General features: G+C 37.0%; 1 protein-coding gene across 1 annotated transcript in view; it reads right to left on the bottom strand.

Moving 5' to 3' along the window:
* LOC110167049 (lipoxygenase homology domain-containing protein 1-like) overlaps nt 1-24173 on the bottom strand; it is a 53032-nt gene that overhangs the window by 27361 nt on the left and 1498 nt on the right. Inside the window, 20 exon segments of the mRNA XM_055161684.1 lie at nt 184-505; nt 934-1094; nt 1773-1965; nt 2419-2615; nt 3147-3223; nt 4237-4397; nt 4911-5065; nt 5796-5931; nt 6472-6558; nt 7641-7801; nt 8388-8523; nt 11290-11430; nt 12871-12980; nt 13956-14079; nt 16604-16752; nt 16832-16930; nt 17520-17704; nt 18720-18800; nt 19310-19424; nt 23314-24124. Coding sequence (XP_055017659.1) covers nt 184-505; nt 934-1094; nt 1773-1965; nt 2419-2615; nt 3147-3223; nt 4237-4397; nt 4911-5065; nt 5796-5931; nt 6472-6558; nt 7641-7801; nt 8388-8523; nt 11290-11430; nt 12871-12980; nt 13956-14079; nt 16604-16752; nt 16832-16930; nt 17520-17704; nt 18720-18800; nt 19310-19424; nt 23314-23548 — 3025 coding nt within the window. The 5' untranslated portion in view covers nt 23549-24124.

Below are 24173 nucleotides of genomic sequence, written 5' to 3'. Positions count from 1 at the left end.
GTGCTGAACTTAATTATCATGATTACAACGATTGCTCAGATCAATTACAGATATGTGGAAGTATAAAATTACTAATGGGCTGGTACGTTCTTGTAATAGCTTGGTTGAGGTTTAAGCATCAGGTAAATGGATAAAAGTAGAGGAAAAACACTCCAAAGCATTAGAAAGTCTAGCTCTTTGTACCTTCCAGGTCCTCTGCATCTTCAGGCAGCAGCTCCACCACCAACTCTCCGTCCTCCTCCCCAGACGCCAGCCATCGCGAACAGGGGAAATGATACGTAAAGACCACCTCCTGCATCTCCTCTCCTTCATCATCCTCATCCTCCTCTTCATCTTTCTTCTTCTTCTTCTTTTTCTTCTTGTCGTCCTTCTTCTTCTCTTTCGGTGCCATGGCCATGATCAAATGCTTCACATCCACAGACTCCAGGAACCAGCCCGGCCCAATCCCAGAGCCGTCATGGCCGATCCGGATCTTAAAGATTTTACCAACGTCTTTGGCCTCAATCTGTAAAAATACAAAGAACAAACTGTTGGATTACAATGCAAAAAGGAATATTAAAGATTCACTATGTAACTTTATCTCTATGAAGACACGCATTTGCACAACTATTTCAGAGCAAAAATAACACCTGTAATGAAATGAGAGAGACAAGTTTAATGCCATACTGTGGGACATTACAGGCAAAGCAATAACACCTACATGACCCTCCACCAGAAAAGTTCCATAGTTTTCTTAATTTTAGAATAAATTGTGCATAGAAATTGTATGGAGACACTTACAATAGATGGACAGATCATTTTGCTTTCAAATAATAAAAGTAAACAATAAAGATACATGTTCTGAAATAACTCCTATTCAGTTATGCAGTGCTTGGCTTGAATGTCTGCATTAAAAATATTCTTGTTTTTAACAGTGTTAATGTAAAAAAGTACCTTGAATATTTCCGTGGTATTTCTCTCAAAATTGTTGGATCTGCTTTCGAGGATCGTGACTTCAGACTTCCCTTTGTCCCCGTACATCTGCATGAACACTCTGGCGTTGGTACCGGCAAATGTCACGTCTCCTGTCACCACACTGATCTCATAATTTATGTCTAGTGAAGAAAAAATAAATTTAAAAATTATGTAATGACAAAGATTTCTACATACATACACAAAATATCACTCAGAATAAGTAATATTTAGAGCTGAAAAGTTAAATTTGCACATACTGATCTCGTAATTTATGGCCAGTGAAAAAAAAATAAAAGAAAAAATAAATAAAATCCATACTTTACATTTCAGAACAAAATCACAGACATAAAAGAATATTTAGAGCTAGGCATTTTAGGAAAAAAAAAGTCCAATATCACATTTTTAGGACTATTATTGCTATTCGATTTATAATTTATGTATAACAATCAAAATTCTATTCACAATGCACATTTTAATCATGCCTAGAAAAAATAAGAATTGCAGGATTTCATGCTAAAAAAGAGGTCTAAACTAAAGGGTTTAATCAAGAATAAGACCCAAAGGGGACACAACAATAATCTACTTTTTGCATTAGAAGTAAATGGACCTATGAGCTGTATTAGTTGTGAATTTATAATATTCAAGTTCCTTTTTCAAGGCGTATTCATGGGTTTCAGTTTAAAGATGACATTTTGGGGCATTTGACCATTAAAAGATATAAAGAATATTTTTGTTTTAATTGTTAAATCCTATGGCAATGGTGCTTTAAAACCCATAGATTTTAGAACAAAACCTCACAAGTAAAACAGTTGTCTTACATTGTTCCATGTCCAGGATCTCACTGGGGTAGATCTCCACCTCTGTTTTTCCATCAGCCTCATCTTTGCAGAGCCAGCGATGACTGGGAAACATGTACTGACTCCCATGAACGGGCACCATGATCTGAACACTGTCCAGAAACCAGCCCGCCCGCATGCCCACATTGGTGTGACCGATCATCAAACGGTTAATCTGAAAAAACAAAACAAACGACAGTGAAATTTATAAAGTCTCTCAATAACCAGTTCAATGAGTTTCAGTTGATCTTCTGATAATTTATTTTATCAGATTCTTTTTTCAAACAAAGGTTTAATTTCTTTAGCTCTGACACAAATGCACAAAAGAGCACTAACGTGGAAGCACGTTAGAAAATGGGGCACATAGGGATTGTTTTAAAGACTGCACTTGGCATTTTTTTCATTTAGTTCACATTTATTATTCTTTGTTTAATGTTCCACCATAACACCGAAACAAGTTCCTAGTTTATGAATTTGGCAATGGCAATGAAATATATCCTGACTTCTTACAGAAATAAAACTGGGATCAATTTTCTTTTTGAAGGAACCTACCTGGACGACTGTGGGATTACACACAGTACTATTCAGGCCTGACACTAACCCCAGTCTTAAGGCAGGATTTATTTACCTGTCCAATGTCAAAGGTGTCTACAGTAAACACGTCCACACGGCCAATCTCAAAGTAGTTTCCCAGGTTGTTGTCGGAGACCACCAGCATCATTTTACTGGTGTCGCCTTTCTCTCCATAAAGCTTCACAAACACATTTGAGTCCGAGCTGCCCCCGGGGATGTTTCCCGTCTTTACAGCTATGTGATAGTTCATGTCTGACAAAAACATACAGGATTATCAAGTATCAACATGTAACAGTATATATTAAAGTAATAGTACACTGGTATGTTGTGGCTGGCCTTGTCTGAGCAGGGAACTAAGGATAGACATTACCTTTGGCTACAATCCTGCATATTTACAAGTACAAGTTTTTTGGGGTTTATTTTGCATTATCTTGTCTTTTAATATGCATTATTCCCTTAATAAATAAATACAAAGAATATACTACCAGGCAGAAGTTTGGAAATACCATCTCATTCAACGTTTTTTTCTTACTTCCTACATTTTAAATATACACAGTAGACATCAAATATGTAAATTAACACATATATGAAGCAAGATAACTGGAATTTTGTAGCAAAGAAAAAAAAAAAAACTTGGTGGCTACTTTGAGGATTTATTTACCTTTTATTATTTGCTACATAACTTCATATTTTATGTCTTCTGTATGTACATTATGTGTAGAAAAATACATGAGTGAATGAGAAGCTGTGTCCAAACTATTTTGAGAGAAAAACAAAACTTACTATACAGACGTTGGCCATCTGAAAAAGGCACTAACTCTCTCACAATTTGTCCATCGTCCTCGTTTCGATCGAGCCATCTGAAAAACAAAAACACTTCTGAATACACAATGCAAACAAGAATTTTCATATTTCAGTAAGGAGAGGCTTTACTCAAGTGACAATACTGTAGAGGAAACAATTATTAAAAGTCACATATTGTGCTATTTTATGGTCTATGTTATAATGTTTGCTCATCACTAAGGCTACGTTCAGACTGCAGGGCTTAATGCTCAATTCCGATTTTTTTGTGAAATCCGATGTTTTTGCGAGGTCGTTCACATTTCCAATTAAATACGACTTGTCTGTGACTCCAGTGTGAACGGTAAACGGCCTGAAAGTGTCCCACATGCGCACTGGAGGACACAATGACGTCAACCCCATGCGTCAACCGCAGCGAGCGTGCTCTGTGTTTACGGAAGTTATCCAAACATGGACGCGAGCATTGAGCACCTGGCGATTTTACAGTTCCGCCTGCTTCAGCGCAGAATAGTGACGTTTGTCGCTTGTTGATGACGTGTAGGTCGGATGGATGCGCTTTGGCCGTTCAGACTGAAGTCGCATGTCAAAAGATCGGATATGTATCGGTTTCAGGAACACATATCCAAGTGGCCTGGGTCGCATTTGAAAAAATCAGATCTGTGCCGTTCAGACTGTCATTAAAAGATCGATACAGGTCACATAGAAGCCAAAAAATCGGATTTGGGTCACTTCAGGCTGCAGTCTGAACGCAGCCTAACAGACCTGGAGATGTGTTTTGTTTCATTCACACTGTTTAACACACAAACCCTGCACATTTAGAGTTATCCTTTAAAATAAGACTAAACGTATGTATAACTGTTGTAACTGTAACATCTGATTTATTATCTAAAGTTAATATACATAGAGAGAGTTAAAGAGAGAGAGTTAGAATTAAGAACATAGAAATGTAAACACAGATGTTCAGATCATTTAATACACATCACAGTTTGCTTTTATCACAGGGTTCATAGTATTCAGGTACAGTTAAGTAAGTGTAACCCATCATTATCCATGTCAGCTAATAAATACAAACCTATTACACGGAAACTCCACAGCGTGAGCCTCTGCCTGTCCCTCCTCTCTCACGATCACTTTATCCAGAAACCAGCCACAGCCTCCTCCTTTACCATTGTGTCCGATCCTGATTCTGCGCACTCTTCCCACGGACACCGCCTCAATAATGAACTCATCCAACTGTAACAGAAAATACATGTATTTACTATGTGACACTACTAACACATTCAATCCCTTTAAATCACTTTGGTCAGCTTGTTATCCAAAATATATATATATTTATATAGCACCACAAAGTCCAAATCATTACAACTATGAGGATGTTTAAAATCCTTCTTTAGTTACTTTGGAAAAAGATTCATCACAGTGGTAAGTGAACAAAAATACTGATACATACAAAACTGAATTAATTTCTTATTAGTGTTTTTGTTTAAATGCCCACTGACTATGTAGCTAGATCAAGTTATGTGCCAGATCCATGGAAATGTGACCTCACTCACAGTAAGAATGCATGTTTATCAAGGTATTTTTGCGCAATATTTCTAATTGGATAAAAGTAAGATAGACAAGTTTAGTGTTAAGTACTGTGTGACATTCCAGAAAAAACAATATTATCTCTACAGGGACAAGGAGGTGGCAGACCCCCAATCACACTTACATAGTACACCTTTAATGATTTAAACATGTACTCACATTTCCTTTTTCGAACTTGTTGACATTGTTTTTGCAGTTGATCAGCTCTCGGTCTCCTGTGTCTCCTTTGTCTCCAATTATGTTTAGAAAAACTGAAGCGTCTGTGCCACTGCCCCCTACGGTTCCAGTGCAGACAGTCACTCTGTACTTTATCACTACAAACAGAACAAGTATTATAAACAGACTGGTACAACTGCAGCCAGTGTTGATTTTAATAACACATTTTAGGGACGCATATAGAAACGTATTTTTAGTAGAGGGCCATAGACTAGTGTTCAGTACAGCAAGACTTTCAGATAGACACATTATACAGAGCCACAATACCTTTAAAAAGTCTTGGAACACAAATTCCAGTCCTAACTTATGTCTGTATCACAAATAATGCAATGAGAAATACTTGAATTTGCAGAAAAAAGTCATGATCATTTGGACCAATTCACCAGGAAGTCTGGGGGGGCAACAACAATTGGTCTGAGGGTCGCATTTGGCCTCTGAGCAATAGTTTGGACACCCCTGGTCTAATGCTTTGAGTTGTCTTGATTTGATCCTGGTTTTTTCCTGATGTAGACTTGGTTTGGTCCTGTTCTAGTCCAGGTTTAGTTATGGGTTTAGTCCAAATTTTAAAGTTCAGTGAGTACAAAAATGCAAATGAGCTCTAGCCCACTACAACTACAACTATAATTAGTTTTAATCCAATTGTGAGAATGAAATTGCACAGCTTCAACTACCTTATAGAACATGTATAAAGCCACAGACTATTTGGATGCTGAGTTTGTATGTGCTCTGGTGTGAGGCTCTTTAATTGAAAATAAATAAAGTTTGTCTCCTTTGTTTAGTCGATAAATTTGATTGGATTGGACTAAATGCTAATATGTCTGCACACACAGGTGAGGGGCTCGTCTATGAGGTCTCCAGTGGCGGGCAGCTCCCTCACGACTTCATTATCGTCTTCATTTGTGTCCAGCCAGCGCTCACAGGGGAAGATGTACTTCTCTTTGGTTAAAGTCTTCATGATGGTCGCCTGAGGAATTACAGGTTCTAATTACACATTCAGGTTTATGTACTTAACAGTGGTGGTATTATTCTGGTGACAAATACAAATATTCTAGGGAATCATTGATCCAGCTTTTTCGGTTCTGATACCAATTCCAATACTATGGCTTTAAGTATCTGCCAATCCCTGATAACAACCGATAGCAACTGAGTGCAGAGACCAAAAACAGCATTTTATTTCCTGAAAAAATTAAACAATACAGAACTGATCCAAATGTGTTATACAGTTGTTATCCTATCCTTAAAGTAACTACAGAAAAACACTTCAAAACAGGCTTCTAGGCTTTTTTAAAATAGTCTTTTTACAATCAATTTATGAGTTCAACCAGGATATCAGCTGAATTGATATTAGGAAGCCAATATCTGGTCAAAATTTTCCAATATCTGCCCACCGATACCAGTTTCAGATTGGTGAATCCCTAAAATATTCAACGTTGTATTTATAGATAAGTTTGTAAAATGCAGTAAAACATATTTCCAAAATGAACCACACAACAGTAAATTTCACCTTACTCAGATGCCATCCTGCAAATGGGTTCCTCTTCTCATGCCAAATACGAAGTTTAGTCAACTTTCCAAAATCAGGCAGCTCAACCTGAACGAGAGATAAAATAGCAGATCATGGCAACAATGGGGAAATTTCAATTCAAATACTTGATAAAATAAAAATACAAAACAAAATAAAAAGCAACCTAAACCAAAACAACCCTACAAAAATATTATGTACATTACTTAGCTATGGGTACAGTACAACATAGAGACAATATGGACAATTGATACTTCCCTGAGGGTGCGATGCTAACAGTAGACACTGCTCTGTCTGAAGTTCTGTTACTCAAGTTAGACTTTAATCTGAGCTTTATTTTAACACAATCTGACCAGAAAGAGCTGATATATCTGGAACTATAAGGTAGTTTCAGACTATCTAAAAACTTTTTTGGTTGTGCTTGCTATTTTTTGCATTGTATCTCCATTGTAACTGCTGAACATTCCACTATATAGACATACATGTAGAACACCCCCAGCGTCATGTCACTGCAAAGTATCAATAAATACAAGATGCCTACAGTGTAAATTGGGGACAGAAAAACTTATATAATTCATAATAACATGGGCAGGTTCAGAATATTGGTATGCATATATTGGTATACACTACCAGTCAAAACAGCCTGATTTTTCCATTTATTTATTGCAATTCCAAGTCATGCAAGTCCAATGAAGAGCTTGAAATGGTACAAAGGTAAGTACTGAGTAGCCAGAGGGTAAAAAAAAAAAAAAAGATAAAACATAACAAAATACAAGTCCAAGCTCTGCCAAAACTAGCTCAGGAAAAAAGATCAAGATTGTAAGCTTAAAAACATGGAGTGACCAGCACAGTCTCCAGACTTAAACCCTGTCGAGCCCCATTGGGATGAACTGGACAGAAGAGTGAAAGCCAAGCAACCTACAAGTGCCACACATTTATGGAAACTTCTGCAACAGACTTGGGAAGAACTTTCTGGAGAATATTTGATTTTCTATTGTCAAAAGAACGAGCCACGAGTGTGTTCAACTGTTATATCTGCCAAAGGTGGACACTTTCATGAATCAAAAGTTTAGAATATGTTTTGGTCAACAGTAAAAATCTGGAAAAAGTGTGCTGTTCTAATGTATATTCAAGTATATTAAAATACTTACCATAAATCTGTCAATTTGGCCTTGCTCAAAGTTGTCCGTTTTGTTGTCAAGTCGTATCTCATCAGATTTTCCTTTTTCTCCGTAAATCTGGAATGAGATGTCTGCGTCTGTCCCTGCGCTGGGGAGGTCTGAAGTCCAGATCCACAAAGACCATGGGTGCTCTATATAAAAATACAATATTAAACTTTTATTTTATTAAAAACAAATTACATTAACATATTTAGCATATAAAACCTACTCTAGAAATTACTATTTTAATTTTGGAGTATTTGTCACATGTAGAAGACTATTTATAGCAATGTAAAAAGACATATTAAAAGTGCACAATGTAACTTCTAAAGTGGAGGGTCTGCTACTTGCTTGTCTCCATGAAGATGTTATGTCTTTGCCTGGAATGTTCCACAGTACAGAATTAAACATATCTCCCTTGCATTTGTTCACAATTACAGGTGTTTTATAGCTTAAAAATATCTTAAAAACATGAATTCTTGCATGTGCAGGCATGTTTCTTCATAGATCTGACCACTAACCAGTCTCCACTGTGATTATCAACTTTATTTCCAAACTGTGGAATAATCAAGGTAAAACAGTAATATATCCAAGCAAGTAAGAGGACCCTGCACCAGAAAAGTTACACAGTGCACCTTTAAGGCATCCCACATTAAAATTTTCTTTCTATCATAGTCTAAAACCATATACTGCAAGACTGAAAAGAATATATTAACAATGTCTTGACAGTGCTCTTACTCTTCTGTCTTCTCTGCCGGAGCGACACCATCTCATAGAGCTCTCTCTCTATCAGCCCGTCTCCTTCTTTCTCATCCAACCATTTACTGCAGGGAAATGTCTGCTCTATCCCCGTGAACGGACAGTACACCACCACCTGCGAATAATAAATAGTAGGGGTATCAAATTATCGCGTTAATTGCGATTAATTAATTACAGTCATATTTAGCGCGTTATGTTTTTTAATTGCGTTAATCTCATTTTTAATCTCTAACTTTAGTGTTTCTGTATGTGAGTTTCTTTATTATAAAACCTGTTTTTATGTGTTGTTGGGACAACAACAACACAAACACACACACAAAAAACACATTTATACATTTATTTATTTCGGTAATTCCACTCATTGCCGGAAACCCACACAAAACGTGCGCAGTAACAGCGTAAGTAAACGTCATGTTAACGTTGGCGGTGTCAGTCGCACAATGGACGAGGTCGAAGAGACAGTAGAACAGAGTCAGCAGTGCACAGGTAAAAACACATTCGTGTCTTGGAAATTATTTTCCCGACGTGAAATATAAAAGAAAATAACAAATATAATATCGCCTACAACTTAAATGTCACTGGTGAAAACAACCTGCATAGGCTCATGATGTCTGCACTACTGTCCTATAGTGACCTGCCACATGAGGGGACACACACACAAACACACACAAACACAAACAAACACACACCTTCATCATCGTCATTAACCTGAGAACGCGCGGACCACGTTTCCTTCCGTAGTTACTGCGCGGACACCGACGTGCTCCCGTGCGCCGCGTGTGGATCGTGTTTTCTCGCGTACGCGGCGTAAACCGCGCTTCCTCCTGTGCGCCTCTAAACCAGAACTAACACCAAGACTAAAACCAGGACTAATCCAGTCCAGGACTCAACCAGGTCTAAACCAGAACTAAAACCAGAACTAAAACCAGGTCTAAACCAGGACTAAAACCAGAACTAAAACCAGGTCTAAACCAGGACTAAACCAGAACTAACACCAGGACTAAACTAGGACTAAAGCAGGTCTAAACCAGGACTAAAACAAGGACTAAAACCAGTGATCTCATAATATAAAGCATTTCTCTATTAATAATATTTTTTAATATGGTTAAGGAAAGACTGGACTTTTTATTGTCTTTAAGTAGACAAAGGTTATTATGTTCAGATTTCCTCGTATTTGCTGCTTTACAGCAAACAGTTTCTTATTCATGGAGACTTGGGCTCAACAGCCAATTTGGAGAGATTTGTTAAACAATAAATGACTTTATAAAGTCACTTTTTTTAATCTATATCAGTCTTTTGATCTGCCACAATAATGTAATAATGAATTTAAATGAAAATACCTCAAACTGAAGGCTTTTCTCAGCAATTTTTAGGTGAGATTAAAATTAGATTAATTAGATTAATTAATTACAGATCATAATTAATTAATCTCTCAATTTTTTTAATCGCATAACAGCACTAATAAATAGGTTATATTAACAATCACAATGAGAAATGTTCAAAGGAAAAATGTAGATACTGCTTCTCAAACTTTTCAGAAAACGTAAGATAATTTTTGGCTTCCAAGTACCACCAAATCTGGAGCAGGTTTATATTATGGCTTAACCACTGTTGGGCAAGTTACTTCAAAACTGTAATGCGTTATTTTATTATTTGTTACTGTCATTTCAAAGTAATTCGTTACATTACAACACTATACTATATTACACTATACTAATATTGCATTACTTTTAAATTACTCTCACAAAAACAACTGTGCGAAGATGCCGAGCTTTTGCGCCGTATATGGACTGAACCAGGACTGAACCAGGACTAAACCAGATCTAAATCAGGACTAAACCAGGACCAAATCAGGACTAAACCAGAACTGAACCAGGACTAAAGCAGAACTTAACCAGGTCTAAACCAGGACTAATCTTGGACTAGGACTTGGAATCTAGGACCGCCCCTGAGAGAACCCCAAGCCTGTGGAGCATGGTATCCACAAAGTGTGATCGGGCATCAGCTGAAATTAGCCCCATGGACCGCGGAGCTGCGGTTACCTGATGGTCTATGCAGGCGCACCTCCGGGCCTGTCCCAACATTCAGAACCATAACGATGGCATTTCACAGTTGCTGATATCGTGGGGATTTTAGCGAATTTGTATGAAGAAAAATGAAAAAACCCACCACTTCAATCCAGGTTTAAAATGCATTGTAATTACTGACATTTATACCAAGTAAAATTTTACAGTTTTTTCCCTGTAATGCCTTATATTACTGCGTTACAGCAAAAAGCAATGCATTACAGTAATATGTTACTTTTATAACACGTTACTCGCAACACTGGACTTAACAGGTCTAAAATTAGACATAACCATGGATAACCCAGCTCTAAAGGCGGACAAAAGCTTAAACTTATTTGTCTCTGAATTAGTAGTTAGTAATTGGATGAGAAACCGCTCGAAATACCAGTGGGCCAACAGTGTCTCTGTTGGAAACTATTGTTGGAAACTGTTCTTAGACAAGACATTTTCACCACTTTGTCGAGTAAGAATGTGCTGTGTCAGTGATTTGTGATGGTCAGTGATTTGAACGGCCTATGGTGCAGATTGGCAGCATTGCTTGGCAGCTGTGGTGGCAACAATTTTAGGAGAGTGTGGAGTAAATAAATAATGCAATGTAAAAAGTTTTAGGTGTCTTGAACAGCACCATATGAATCCAATGCAGTATTATGATTATATAATGCAGGATGTTTAAGTTCACAATTCTTAAAATCAATACACACGCAAATGAGTGTTAAGTCTTTCTGATAGTTTTAGTATCTATATTGGTATGAGGTGTTGTTTTTAGCTGCCCATCAGTGTCAAGAACCAAAACATGGTGTGAGTGAGTGTTGTACCTTCTCACAAAACCAGCCCGAGCTGACTCCTCCGTTGTCGTGTCCAATCGTCACTCGACTCAAGGGGCTGAGGAGCGCAGCGATCTCAACGGTGAAAATGTCAGTCAAACCACGCTCAAACTTTCCTCCCTCTAAAAATACCTGAACAACAACAGCAAAGATAAGATATAGAGGAAGTACTTAGTTTATGCCCAAAAAACAACAAAACTATAATACAGACACCACACTTATGTTATTACATAATAAATCAATAGTGCAATTTAGCTATAAGAAAAATCTATATTTTATTTGACCATATTTACAGTAGTTCATATCTGAGAACACAAATCAGGTAAGGTAACTTTTCTAGAGGAAGATCCACCACCTGCTTGCATGGAGAGGCTTTGGTTAAAATGTTTCACAGTCTGTCATTAAAGAGACAGTTTGGAATTTAGAACATAAGACATAATTTCCTAGTGAGCCAGAGTGTTGGAGACGTGTGGAGACACTTTTTTAAATATTCCATCCAGACCTTGGTGCATGTCAATGGCCATAGTTAGCCTGCCACTAAAAACAGTCTTACCCACTCCACAAAGCACCTGAAACAAATCTATTATTACGCCAGACTGATGATGTAAATGTCTGTGTTGATAGAATAATGTTTGAAATAAAACTAACCTTGCATTGCATGAACCGTTGCATGTTGAGGGACTATTTTCTCATATATCAGTCCGCCATTGCCAAGCTTTCTATCAGGAAGTACAACTCCCTGCTGCTGCTTAGACATACATCTTCAAATGCAAGGGTGGTTTTATTTCTAAAATTATTTTATCAACACAGACATTCACATCAACAGTATGCTGTTATAACTGTTTTGCCTCGGGTGCTTTGTGGGGTGGGTATGACTGTTTTTTAGTGGCAGGATAACTATGGCCATTGACATGCACTAGCCTAGCACCGGCGACCTCTGCAAATACAAGGACTGGATGGAATATTTTAAAAAGTGTCTCTACACGTCTCCAGCACTCTGGCTCACTAGGAAATGAAGTTTTGTGTCCAAAATTCCTAACTGTCCCTTTAAATTGAAGTTCCAGAAGAGAATCAGGCCCATTCACTGTAGGAAGGAATGATTTTCAAGATATTTTTAATCAATAAAAACATGGTTAAAGCTACCATTTGTAATTTGATTATCAGATCTGGCCCTGTTGTATTCTCACATTTCACCACTAGATGTTGTCTATGTTATTGCTGATAGTGACAGCCTTGGATTGACAAAGGGAGACCAGAGAACACAGGTGAGGTGAGGGGGGACAGGTTTCACTACTTGTAACAAAACATCAAATAAAATTACAGGTGGTAGCTTTAATTGATGAACTTCATTGATTAAAGTTTCAGGCAAAGCAGCAGACAAGCAGGTGACAGACCCTCCACCTGAAAAGTTACTCAGAGCACCAAAAATGTGCACATAATACCCTTTTATGCCATAGTTCATGCCAGAGTTTGTAATATGGTAATGCAGTTCAGCTTTGGCACCTGAATGCAAATCACAGAGTTCAGTTTGGATTTGCATAAAAATCTGCATATTTCCTTGTTTTTTTTTACCTTGCCACTGTTTTTTATGCCCTTGGATCCGTGCATGACGATGTGGATTTTGGAGTTGGTCCCAGCTCCGCGGATGTTTCCTGTCACAATCTGGACGGTGTAGACAATACCTGAGGGTACAATTACATGTCAGGCTATCACAAACTGTGCCAACGCTACACATCACTGCAGCCAGACTCCCCAAGGAGAAGAAGAGCCTTAACCAAGACTTAATGACCACATACAATTACATAACAGCACAACATAATAAGAGGGTCATTATTTATTAGTTTAGTCATTTGTCACAACGCTAAGTCTTCCACTGGATTTCAATATGAGATGCAAATTTAATTTCACAAATTACATTGTGTTCTGAATTATGGCTGCTTGTTCTGCCCTTCAAAGCGTGGGGAATGGCTGCTCTCCTAATCTGGAGTGGCATTTAAAATGAATCATAAAACATTACTAACAAGTGATTGCTCTACTCTATTCTTCTTCTCTACAGGTTTTGTAATAATATAAAAGACAATACAAGAGCTTGGAATACTTGTCATTGCTATTGTGACTCAAATAATTGTGAATATATATATATATTTTTAGCCCTTAAAACAGGAAAACTTTATCATATGGTACCTCTGTAGTCTCATTAAGAAAGTTCCTCTCCTTTACCATATTTAATCATAATTAATAATAATAATAATAATAATAGTAATGTTACCATATCCACCTTATTCCATCCAGCCCACTTTTGTCTCTAAATGCTCCTGAAGTGCACGTTTTTTTGTGGTGTCACTTCCAGCTGAACAGAAATCTCATTCATGTCAATGGAGACTTTTGGAAATGTTTAGCCTTTTAAATATGTCATTTGTGTAAAATGTTTAATTTTCATTTGCACCAACAAATTACACCGCACCAATTCTCTGGGGGGCTTTAAAACGACTTTATCATTCATACTGAATTTATTTGCTGTCAAGCTCGGCAGCCCCATACAAAATAATAAAACTCGAATGATGATGGCGGCGCCCACAGCAACTTCTGGAATAAGGTGGATAGTTTTATAATTCTCCTGATAGAGAAGTATGTAGCTCTAATTACTCCACTCTCACCTGTGGGTTGGCTGCCTCCCACCAAAATGTCCCTCTGGATCTTCCCGTCATCTTCATCAATGGCAAACCAACGATTAATGGGAAATTCATACACTATTTTGTTTCCCAGATCATCCACGATCACCTAAAATAAAAATAAAAAATTTAAATATATAAACAAGTTGTAGTATAAAAGTAAGTAAGACTGAAAAAACATAATCTCATCCATTATAAGATTGTGTTTGATCTTACTGCTGCTTTAAAATGTTCAATGTTACGGTTACAGTACATACTCCCTCTTCCAAGTAGCCTGCCAAGGGATTTCTGAATCATACGTATTGTGCAGAATAACAAAAATTGTATTTAATTAAATGCCTATTATCATTGTAAATGTATAATTTTGTTGCCTAAGTTTGTGCACTTATAAATAGATAATAATTGTGTAATTGTTTAATAAGCGTCACACTGTTCCCCATCTAAAGGCTTTTATATTTACTGAATTTCTTGCAACCGCTACAATTAGCAGCTTTCTGGCATTTTCATTTTGTAAAGGTACCTAACCAGAGGAAAAAGGTTGGAAACACCTGCAGTATAGGATTTGCAATAGAAGTTTAGTGTGTTACACTTTTTAATCCACAATAAAAAAAATATGTGGCTATTTTACAAATTCTGTACTGGTTTTCTACTCTATTTATCATGTTTTAAATTGCATATTGAACTTTTTATTGTGGATAAAAAGTGTAACAGACAGTGGTTATTTCAAGGCCAAAATCAAATTTAAAAAACTGAATCAGCTGATATTTGTAGAAAAATCTGTACAAAATTTTTTAAATCCGCATTCTTCCTTTTAAGTAAATAACTGTGTCTCAAGACCATATCGTATTTCGGTCCACACCCAACCAAACCTCAAGTTACTGTGAACAGCTTGCCTATAATTTCTTTAACATGGTGTTGTCGAAAAAACATGGCTGCATGAAAGAAACCTGTCAACGATACATGTAAAGCTAAAACTACCGGTCGCGAGTCTTATGAAAAGAAGACATGTTTAATTGATGTTGTCACGGTTGAGCTTCCAGCAAATGTGGTGACTTCTCCATCTGGTTGTAACGCGATGCTTAAATGGGAGGGTAGTTTTCTCTTACACACAGGGTTAGGGTGTCAGTGTGTGTGTTCACTGTGTTGTACTCTTATCCCTGTCTTTGAATGAAGTCATGGCCCGACTCCGCTGTTGCACTGTACATGCAGAGAGAGGACCAGGAGGAAATACAACGATCAAGTGTCTTAACTACCATTGTAGAGGCAGTGTCTGGCCGAATACGATGGATTACTCAAGGATTTGGGTTTATTTTAGGTTCAGAGGTTAACTAGCCTAGAAAAGTAAATGTTTTGTGATTTGTAAAGAGTTAAATAAATATATAAATAGCCCATTTTCTTTCAATTAAAATATTAAATTACTGAAGAGCATCAACTATTTAATTTGATTTTAAGACACAAAGAAGATACTTAAACACGACAATCTGTAGCTCTCAGGCTCACTGTGTTTGTTTGTTTGTGGATTATTCAAGATTTTAGGTTTATTTTAGGTCCAGAAGTTAACTAGCCTAGAAAAGTAAATGTTTTGTAATTTGTAAAGAGTTAAATAAATAAATAGTCCATTTTCTTTTGATTAAAATGTTAAAGAGCATCGACAGTTTGATCTGATTTTAACACACAAACAAGACAATTGTCATTTGTGTCAGCAAAATTTTTGTAATCTCAGGTTCACTGTAAAGCCAAATAAGAAAAGCATGTTTTTTTGTTGGTTTGTTTGTGGATTACTCAAGGATTTGGGTTTATTTTTGGTTCAGAGGTTAACTACCCTAAAAAGCAAATGTTTTGTGATTTGTAAAAAGTTAAATAAATAAATAAATAAATAGCCCATTATCTTCTATTAAAATGTTAAATTACCAAAGAGCATCAGCAGTTTGATTTGATTTTAACACACAAAGAAGATGCTTAAATACAACAATTTGCAGCTTGTGAAAGTAAAATTTGTGTAATCTCAGGTGCACTGTGTTTTTTTTTTGTATGTTTGTTGTTCATTTTGGATATTTTTATTCCACTGACTCTTTCTATTCAATGTGACTAGGCCTCCTCCTTCTTGTCTTCATGTAAATATTGTTCCTTTGGCATAAAATGTAGTTTGGTGTTCAACCGTGAACAAGATGTGCGAAAGGGCAGGCAGCCATAGTGAAGGAAGCACCCAACATGCTCCAGAACACGGTATTTGATCACCGGCCTAATTAGATCTGTATCAATCACGTAACTTTAAAAGGATCGTTCTCTGCCATCGGAGCTGATACAAAATAGGGCTGCAAGAATTAATCAAGCAATTGTCTAATCTACTGTCTGGCCTTTTTGCTCTTATATCAAACAATCTCAATATCAAACAATAAGATAACCCAGACTGACAATTTCTCATTGCTTTTACAAAAATTGCGGCTAGAAATATGAACTAAATATTGCATTATTATACCATGGTCAGTGAGAATTCTACTGCCGAGCAATACTTTTACATAACCGCACATTAAAACATAAATGACAAATCTAATTGTAATGCTTATCAGTTAAATATTTTTCAGAAATTGTTCAGCTCTTATAGACAGGCAGTATTTAAAGTTATTTTTTACCTTGTCAACAAACCATCCCGCCGAGGAGCCTTTATTGTTGTGCCCAATCGTGATCTTTCTGATTTTGCCCAGATTTGGCGCCTCTACTGTAAACTTGTCTTCTGCTGCTTGTTCAAAATTGTCCTTTTCATTGTCAAGTCGTCTCTCTCCTGAAATGAAAATGGTGGATTCAGTGAGAAAACATAGACAAGACAACAAAAAAAAGGCATATTTTAATAATTCCTTTACCTGTGTCGCCAAATTCTCCAAAAATATTAATAAAGACATCAGCATCGGTCCCACTGCCTTTTACATCAGCGGTCAAAACAGTCACTACATATTTGTTATCTGCATAAAAGAGGTAAAATTATTTCCATGTGTATTTCTAGTTTCCATATGTTTTGTTACATATTAATTACACAAATTAATGGTTAAGTAAAAACACTATTCTTATATCCCACTACTGGTGCTACTGTTATGTACTAATAAGTTTAATATTGCAAAAAGCTGGTTAAGATAAGTTTTTAAAATCCAACCACATTCATATTTCATTCTAACAAGCAGTAGTTACATGTTTATGACTACTAAGTTGTATAATAGTCTTTTAGAATAGAAATACTTAACTAAAACAAATTAACAGCTAATAAACATTAATTAGCATTTAGTGAGTGATGAGCAGGGTTCTTTAAAACAAGCGGTACATAAGTATTGTTAATTCTCTAACTTTATGTAGTCTACCTCCTGCTTATGTCTATGTAGATGTTTTTACTTTTCTCATATTGTTCTACAGTATGTAATATTAATTGTTTAGAATAAATGCATGATAGATATGTTAAATGTAACTTTCCAGACAAAGTAATAGCATCTCTATGGACCTTTAATGTAACGTTTAACCTATTTATGTGATAAAGTATGTATTTTCTTGATGTTGACATACACTTAGGCATGTCCATGGGGTCCATTGTGCCCAGCAGGTCTCTGATGAACAGGTGGTCTCCCTCCTCTTTGCTGAGCCAGTTGTTGCAGGCGAAGTAGAAGCGCAGGTGTGGCCGGATCACGTCTGTCACCACCACCCGATCCAGAAACCAGCTCGCGTTCATGCCTGTATTATCATGTTCAATCCTGCATTTACACAAGTATATTATTAAACACAGAAAGCACTGCTGATGTGAAGTTTACTTTGTACCATTTTCCCTCTAGACTATTCATGGCTTTCAGCTTATTGTTATATACAACATTCTGAGGACTTTTCCCAATCAAAAGATTATATTTAGATTTATAATGCTAATTGATATGGTAAAGGTCCTATTTCTATTTTTTTTATCATTCTGAAACTCATGGATTTAAGGCTAACGAGCTGTGGGGTAACTAACAACCACAAAAAGATGATATTCAATCACAGATACTATATTGCAAACTTCATATATTCATGTAACGATTCAGGTTTCAGATTTCAGATAAATTTACTTTAAACATGTGTTGAGATGATTCGGCTTCATTAGGTTTTTGAACTCTTAATGATTAGAGATCTGTGCAGGAGAGAATTTTCAGTCCTACTCCCGCCTGCAAAGAATTGTAATTTTCATTCCCGCTCCTGCCTGCATCTGTGATATTTTGTCTCGCTCTCGCCCGCAAATCCCGCAAGATGGAGACGTTCGCTTTCTTAAGATCTATCAAACGCAGAGAAGCGGAAAGGAATTGTCTAAAATGTGCGTGAGATTAGACCAAGTGTGCAAGTTTAGGCTGCTTAAAATATTTTTTATTAATGCCAAATAAAATGTCCAGCACAAATGATGTATGATAGGCATACATTAATCATTTGTATATTTTACTTTACACTCATATTTAGTTTGCGGGACTGCAGTTTATCATCCCACTCGCCCGCTCCTGCATTGTGCAGTCCTGCTCCCACCCGCTCCCACAATGAGCTTTCAAAATGTGTCCTGTGCCTCACTGTTTTTGGGTCCCTTGGAACTGCAGAGCTCTACCTTGTATCAAAAAGTCTATTCACGGGTTTAAGAGTGTCAAAAAACCGAACTGTCATAGAACAAAATCAATACCTAACATAACATATTACACACATCATCACTTCATACACACAACACATTATTTTGATTATTTAAGTAAAATGTCATACCTTATCTTTTTAATGGCTCCAACATTGTGAGTTCTTATCCTGAACACATCCGTTTTCGCCCTCTCAAACGCAGTACGACTCCTGAAATATATTTTTGATAACATAACATGATAAATTATAACAAAATCTTTTTAGAACATAATGTATATAGATCTCATAAGGTGTGACATTAAGAAGAAACTGTAAATTCGTTTCATTGTTACATACTTTTCACATACAATTGTCAGTCACATCAACATTTGCCAATAAAGTTCAAATCTGCTTCACTTTAGTGTTTTGTTAAAACTCCAGATATTTACAAATTATGACTAACCCTTATAAGAGCCATATTTAAGTCCAAACACACATAATTAGTACTACTTACATAATACTTTAAGCACATACAACTACCAAAATGTTAAATAAAACTACAGCAAAACGAACCATGCACTCAGATCACACCAACATCACATTTAGACTCACCTTTTTTCCGTGCTGTAAACATGAAAGAAAAGAGAAATATTTTACTATAGAAATTCGACAATAACACTCATATATTTTCATGTAAAGTAATTTTTAAGATTTCATTGCTGCAGTGTGGCAGGGCTTACTTGCTGGCCAGGTGAACCTTTGGAGTGATGCCATATTCTCCAAACAGTGTGATAAACACATTGGCGTCTGTACCAGCTCCTCTCTCATCTCCTGTGATCGTCACCACCTCGTAAACTGTGGGAAAAAAGAACATCACATTTAGAAAAAGTTAAAGTAGCAGGGATATTAGTGAAATTCAAATTGGAAGAAGATTTATTAAAGGTGCTATATTATGCAAAATTGATTCTTGTGAGCTTTAAGCCATGTTAGAACGTTACCACAACAAAAAAATACCTGGAGTTGTGTTTTGTTTCATTCACAAATGTGTAAATGAGTAATCTTTTATTATTAGTCAGTCTACATCTCCAAAACGGAAAATGCTCTAGTCCACCTTGTGATGTTTTTTTTTTTTTTTTTTCAGTTTTCGATTTTGTGTTTAAATGAATAATGGAAAAAACTGATAATGGCCGTTTCCCATTCCGATGACTAAAACTGCGATGCCGGACTTTTGTGCCGCATACGGACTGAACCAAGACTAAAACAGGACTAAAACAGGTCTAAACCAGGTCTAAACCAGAACTGAACCAGGGCTGAACCAGGTCTAAACCAGGACTGAACCAGGACAAAAACAGGACTAAAAGAGGACTAAACCAGGTCTAAACCAGGTCTAAACCAGGGCTGAACCAGGTCTAAACCAGGACTGAACCAGGACAAAAACAGGACTAAAAGAGGACTAACCCAGGTCTAAACCAGGTCAAAACCAGAACTGAACCAGGGCTGAACCAGGTCTAAAACAGGACTAAACCAGGTCTAAACCAGAGGACTAAACCAGGTCTAAACCAGGTCTAACCAAGTCTAAAATAGAAATGAACCAGGAGTAAAAGAGGACTAAAAGAGAACTAAACCAGGTCTAAACCAAAACTGAACCAGGTCTAAACCAGGACTGAACCAGGACTAAAACAGAACTGAACCAGGGCCGAACCAGGTCTCAGCCCTGGTCTGGTCCTGGTCTCAGTCCCAGTCTGGTCCCGGTCTCGGTCCTGGTCCCAGTCTGGTCCTGGTCTCAGTCCCGTTCTGGTCCCGGTCTCAGTCTTGATCACCCAACAGTCTAGTGGCCTGTTCTGACATTCAGTACTGGTTCAGCCCTCATTTAGTCTTAGTTTAGACCTGGTTCAGTCCTGGTTTAGTCTTGTTTTAGTCCTGGTTCAGTTTTGGTTTAGTCCGTATGCGGCACAAAAGTCCAGCATCGCAATTTTAGTCATGGAAACGTCCGTTATCTGTTTTTTCCATTTTTCATTTAAACACAAAATCAAAAACTGAAAAACGAATCATTATCTGTTTTTTCATTTTGGTTTTGGAGACAAATCATGAAGAAAATTAGTTGTTTTTCATTTTCTTATTTTTGGTTTTATTTTGAAAAACAAATGAACGAATGATACACAGATTGTGACGTCATGTAGTTGCAGTTTTCAAGTAAACAGCTCTACCTTTTACCTTTAGTTCAGTAGAGATTGGCAAATCCAGGGCTGAAATTACCCAAATTATTCTAGTGAAGGTGAATGGAGTTTACATAAACAACGGAGCACTTTCTGTATTATCATATGACATCACAAGATTGAACAGAGTTTTTTCAGTTTGAGAGAAAAAGTCTGTGTGTTAAATGTGTGAATGAAACAAAACATGAACCCAGGTATGTTTTTGAAGAGGAAACAACATTATAACATAGATTTTTTTAAAAGCGTACTATGGGCGCTTTAATTATTTGATATTTTTCCAGTATCTTTCAGCCCTATCACTCTGACAGATTAAACGCAGGTTCACATACAGTATCGTGAGTGTGTCTTTACATTGGGAGACATTGCATTTATCGGTGAGCGCCAAAAAGAAACTGTAGAAGATGGAGGTGATCTTATTAGATTCGACCTCCGCTCTTTAAGATGAGTGAGTGGCAGGTGTCATGTAGCTGTAAGTTGAAGATAACAAAGTGCAGGTACTGGACACCCCTTCTATCAGTTAACTGTTACCTATATCACTGTTCCTCAGCCAGGCCAGACTTCGAGCAGGGGGCACGTACAGTCATTTCACGTCAAACTGAAGGGATTAACTGAATACGCTTGTGATTGCCAGATCAGTTAAGACAACCAGCTTTTCCATTACTTTATAAAGACATATTATAGTCTGGGGGTCTGGAGGTCTTATCTCCCAGACTTCCATTGGGTGTGATTGACAGGCGGATTCACAGACTGGATAAAGAAGTAGACTAAGTGAGCGTGACGTCAACCATAGCTCCAATCACACGAAGTTCACAATGTCAGTGGTTATAGAAGCAAATTTGGAGCCCAGTTCAATATCAGAAATAGGGATTGCTTTACCGAAACAAAATAGTGAAATAAAAACACCAGGATCATGCAGAGCGGGTCAGTACGAGCATTTTAAGAGCAAAATGAGGAGCCTGACAGCAGCAGCTACTGAGAGAGGAGCAAAGTTTTTTCAACACAAAGTGCTTGTTTCCTATTTAGAACGCGGCAGCTAGTGGGTTAACTATGCTCATTTATGTATACAGTCTGTGCGGATCAACCAATCCATTTGTTTTACCAATTCCATGGAGGAAAACAAACTCTAAAATCAATGTGAGAAGCACTAATCACTTTTAGCACAAGTTATACAAACATTTTAGTCTGAAGTACAAAGTGATTTGAAAATACATTTATACTACTATTGAGAGAGACACTAAATGGGCAATAAATAAATAAATAAATAAATAAATAACTGGATTGTCAAAAAACGTATTCACTGAACAGAAATCCAACCTGTATTCTCACACACAACAGCTTGCTTTCCAGGTTACTACTTCAAGATTTCACAGCTGTAACTTACATCTTTTTGTTTCTGACTTTTGAAAAAAGCCATCATTGTGTATGGAGCTTTAATTTTTGAACCCAATGTTGATGTGGCTGACTCCTCTAAACACTTATCATTTCATTTCAAAGTGTAATATATAGGTCAGTAAACTTGCTGATATCATGGTCTTCTATTTAAGAACCATTTCATCTTAACTAGACATTTTAGATGGTAACTTTCTTTATAAATTATCAGTACATATGATTAGACATGTTGGAAACGCTGATATCATAGAACGGGGTGGACAATTATATTTGTCATGGGCCACATGAGAAACAGAAGACCAGGACCGGGCCAAAATACTTAACTCAATTCTGCTTAATATTAATAGTATTTCTTTATAAAAAAAAAAAAAAAAACAACAAATAGCAATGTTTTGACAAGCTGGTAAGACTGGTAAAAGTATAAGTTATGACTAAGCAATGAAAAAGTGAGGATGCCTTACTAAAAATGTATTAAAAAACACCTCTAAAATAAAAGCAATGCAGCTTTAGTCCATGGATGAGGTAAAATTATAAAATATGTTTATTTTGTAATTCCAAATTAACTTAAACCGGCTGGTCAGAGTCAACCAAAGGGCCATATGTAGCCCGGGAGCTGCACAATGCCCAGGTCTGTCATAGATGGATCCTAAGATAAATAAAAGATCTGTGGCAAGTTCTTTGATACTCTGCAGCTGATATCAACATTCCCTGGGGGTGTGACAAAGCCCAATGAAGCACTAAAGCTCTGTTGCTCAACTTAGACTTAATCTGAGCTTTGTTTTATAATAATCTAACCAAAAAGAGCTGACTTTGTTGGAATTATAACAGGTTTTTGTGTTGATTTGTGCGCTTAAATAAGTCTCTCACATATAAAATTACTGTCAAAAGCTAATTAGCAGGTTTTCAGTTAGTCACTCTCACCATTTTTGTGGAAAATCAAACAACAATCTTAATATTTCATACTATATTAAACTATATTAAACCATTTTTGGCAGTTTTTGCGAATGTGTGCCACCATAGTAACTGTGGAACATTCTGGCAATAAAGATTCATGTATAACACCCCCAGCGTGATGACAATGCAAAATATCAATAGCATATATCTGCACCAATCAATAAAATAAATGACTATACACTTACCTTTCTTCTTGTGGTATTCATCCTCGTAGTTTTCCACTTTCTCCGGCTCATAGTTCCTCAGCTCATTCTCATAAATCTCCACATAATTCTCCACTTTCTTCTTTTTTCCTTTCTTTTTGGTGTCTTCGTCACTGTCCGATCCTTTCTTCTTCTTATCCTTCTTTTTCTTCTTCCCTTCATCCTCTTCTCCACCCTCCTCCTCCACTTCCGAGTCCTTTTTGGATTTTTTTGCCATTTTGTCTTTGGAAGAGGACTTTTTCGTACCCTTCTTAGTGGTCTCAATCACATCGGGAAGTTTCTCTTTACCTTTGCTGTTTTGGAGACATTGTTGTTGTCTTCTTGCTCTGAGTTTTGAGATGTTACACTTAACTCATCTCCACTCACCTCTTTTGCTTTCTTTTTCTTAACTTTTTCCTTGTCTTTGGTCTTTTTTTTGCTCTTCTTCACGTCCGCTTCTGATGCGTCTGAGTTGTATTCTTCCTCATCGCTGCCTCTGCTCTTCGTCTGACTCTTCTTCAATCTCCCTGACTCACTCTTCTTCTTTGGTTTGGTTTCCTGATCCTCCGAGTCCTCGTCATCCACATCTTTAGTTTCCTGCTCGTCCGCTCTATGTGTTGTTTTTTTCTTTTTCGTGGGCATCTTTAATTTATTTACTACCTTTGTAACCGTACCTGATTCCTGTGAAACTTGATTAAACTGACCCGTGAGTGTAGACCGCAGTGACCCAAAGGACGGTCAGTTACAGCTGTCCCTCTCTGTTTGTGCAGCAGGAGACCGGGGAAGCCCCTCTCCTCTGCTCATCCTGGGACACCTGCTGAGGAGGGCCTTCATTAAATATGATAATCTACCACAGTCACGTG

The sequence above is a fragment of the Boleophthalmus pectinirostris genome, unplaced genomic scaffold (genome assembly GCF_026225935.1).
Source record: "Boleophthalmus pectinirostris isolate CB_2022bp ecotype Guang Dong unplaced genomic scaffold, ASM2622593v1 HiC_scaffold_4, whole genome shotgun sequence".
In the NCBI taxonomy this organism is placed as follows: Eukaryota; Metazoa; Chordata; class Actinopteri; order Gobiiformes; family Gobiidae; genus Boleophthalmus; species Boleophthalmus pectinirostris.
Note: the sequence above shows the minus strand (reverse complement) of the source record. Positions and strands in the feature narration are given on the sequence as shown.